Source organism: Aphanomyces invadans (genome assembly GCF_000520115.1).
Source record: "Aphanomyces invadans strain NJM9701 unplaced genomic scaffold supercont1.2, whole genome shotgun sequence".
NCBI classification, from domain to species: Eukaryota; Oomycota; class Saprolegniomycetes; order Saprolegniales; family Verrucalvaceae; genus Aphanomyces; species Aphanomyces invadans.
The window spans coordinates 2,834,815-2,837,232 of NW_008580147.1; the positions used below are offsets into that span (position 1 = coordinate 2,834,815).

Consider the following 2,418-nt stretch of genomic DNA (forward strand, 5'->3'; position numbering starts at 1 on the left):
CAAACGGAAGACATGGGCCAAAAGCAAGTCACGGCAAAGATTGAAGCGTTGGCGAAGTCGACGTTTCCATCTCTCACGGATGCGCAGTGGAAGGACGGCATGACCGGACATGGGGGTACCGAACGAGACTCGGACACCCGCACGGAATGGAAGCATGCATGCACTCGAGGCATCTCTGGCACGCCGCAGTATCTTCTCAACGACGTGCTCATCAACGCGGAGCCCACTTGGACGTTCGACGACTGGATGGCTTTCTTGGAGCCCTTGTTGCATCCCCAAAACGAAGCCGCAGCGTAGTTGAGCTCGACCTCACCAATTAACCACCTAGAGAACTCTATGAACATGAAATGTCCACGGCATCGTCACATCACGTCGCGACGGTGCATTGCCTCCTTCGCCTGACGTTACGTCCAAGGGATGGGATGGATCGGGTTACGTCGGAGCGGACTTGGTGCTGGGGGTTGGCGTTGTATCGGTAGTTCAACGGTTGGACAAGGGGTACTGGCGTATGCCGTGAGCAAGCGATCATGCAGCGTATGTGTCGAACTCGTGTACAGATACGATGCCCAGATGGCTTGTGCAAATGTGTCCTCTGTTCAAGACGATCTGCATAGCATCGACATATACCGAGTTTTCAAAGTCACAGTTCGTCCTTACGAGCAAGTCCCAGAATCGAAGGGTCAGGACGCATCTGTGGGCGAAACATTAACGGGTCTACATTCGAGGACGCTGGAAATATGAACAACCTATCATGCCAAAACGCTGACTTCTCCACGTTCCCGTTGGAATCGTGGCAGCACTTGATATGTTGGTATCCCGTCGTCGGCAAGAGCCTCGGATGCCTCCATGGTGAGCTTGCTCCTGTTCATCGACGATACATCGCCCATGGTCGAAGGAGAAATCATCCATACGTTTCTCCTTTGCACTTCAGAGCGCAAGACGGTGGTCGTTCCCCTCGCTTCCATGTATTTGACCGTTGTAAGAATCGCCGACAGCTCCCTCGAAAATCGTCAACTTGGGGGCAATTCATGGTTCATCTCGCCGAAACGGCAGACGACGGGCTACACGGCCGGAGCATGTCCAACAACAATCCCACAAAACACGGAGAGGTCCGCACACCAAACTTTCCGTGCATGTTGCGCTGGAAGAAATCGACATGTCCTCCGTGCCATGTTACGACGAGCGGCGCCGTGGTCGCAATCCAAGCCGGAAGATCGAAATTAACGTTGATGCTGGTAAATCCGCGTCGTTGATTCGCTAGAATAGTTACAAACTAGCCAATCCGATGCCATCATGGTGGCGCATCGTTCCAATTCCTTGCATTCCTCAATTTGCACCGTCGTGAACATCATGCATCTGCTGCTCCCAATTGCGACCACGTGTGCCGCCCTTACATCCGTCCTCGCGCAAGTTCCTATTCCAACAGCTCCCCTCGGCTTCACGTACGGCCATGGGTCGGCTGATGCGACGGTACAGCTCGAAGTCTTTGTCGACCTTCTCTGTCCTGATAGCAAGGCTGCCCATCCTGCTCTGAAACACCTCGCTGGAAACTTGTCGTCAAGTCAGTTCCGACTTCGTATACACCAATTTCCATTGCCATACCACCACCAAGCGTTCCCGATTGCTCAAGCGACGCATACGATCACGCATGCATTGGGACGGGATACGTTTGCCAAGTGGATGGACACTGTCTACGACGTGCAAGAAGAGTGAGTGACGTTGTTATGATCATGTGCATCGAATGCGATCGTATTCACTGCGACATTGTGTGCAGGTATTGGAACGAACAAACGGAAGACATGGGCCAAAAGCAAGTCACGGCAAAGATTGAATCGTTGGCAAAGTCGACGTTTCCCTCTCTCACGGATGCGCAGTGGAAGGACGGCATGACCGGACATGGAGGTACCGAACGAGACTCGGACACCCGCACGGAATGGAAGCATGCATGCACTCGAGGCATCTCTGGCACACCGCAGTATCTTCTCAACGACGTGCCCATCAACGCGGAGCCCACTTGGACGTTCGACGACTGGATGGCTTTCTTGGAGCCCTTGTTGCATCCCCAAAACGAAGCCGCAGTGCAGTTGAGCTCGAACACACTACCCAAGGCACAAAAAGAGCATGAAGTGTCCACGGCATCGTCACGTCGTGATGCTGCATTGCCAGCTTCGTCTGACTTTACGTCCAAGGGATGGGATGTAGCGGGTTACGTCGGAGCGGGCTTGGTGCTGGGGGTTGGCGTTGTATTGACGGTTCAACGGTTGGACAAGGGGTACCAGCGTGTGCAGTGAGCAAGCGAGCATTCAGCGTATGTGTTGAACACATTGTAACAGTCTCTTGTGGTGTGCGACGACAATGTGTTCATATCAAGACCATACATACATAGTACATGGTTAAGGATAAAGTAAAACATATATT

General features: G+C 53.0%; 2 protein-coding genes across 2 annotated transcripts; both read left to right on the top strand.

The window, feature by feature from the left end:
* Nucleotides 1–12: 12 nt before the first annotated feature.
* H310_01691 (hypothetical protein) lies at nt 13–297 on the top strand (the record flags this gene model as incomplete). Its single annotated transcript, XM_008864882.1, has 1 exon — nt 13–297. The coding sequence occupies one exon, from the start codon at nt 13–15 to the stop codon at nt 295–297; it is 285 nt and encodes a 94-aa protein (XP_008863104.1).
* A 1,031-nt stretch (nt 298–1,328) lies between these two features.
* On the top strand, nt 1,329–2,418 carry H310_01692 (hypothetical protein). The gene is made up of 2 exons (XM_008864883.1): nt 1,329–1,709; nt 1,775–2,418. Exons 1-2 carry the CDS (start codon nt 1,351–1,353, stop codon nt 2,289–2,291), a joined length of 876 nt encoding a protein of 291 aa, XP_008863105.1. The 5' UTR covers nt 1,329–1,350; the 3' UTR covers nt 2,292–2,418.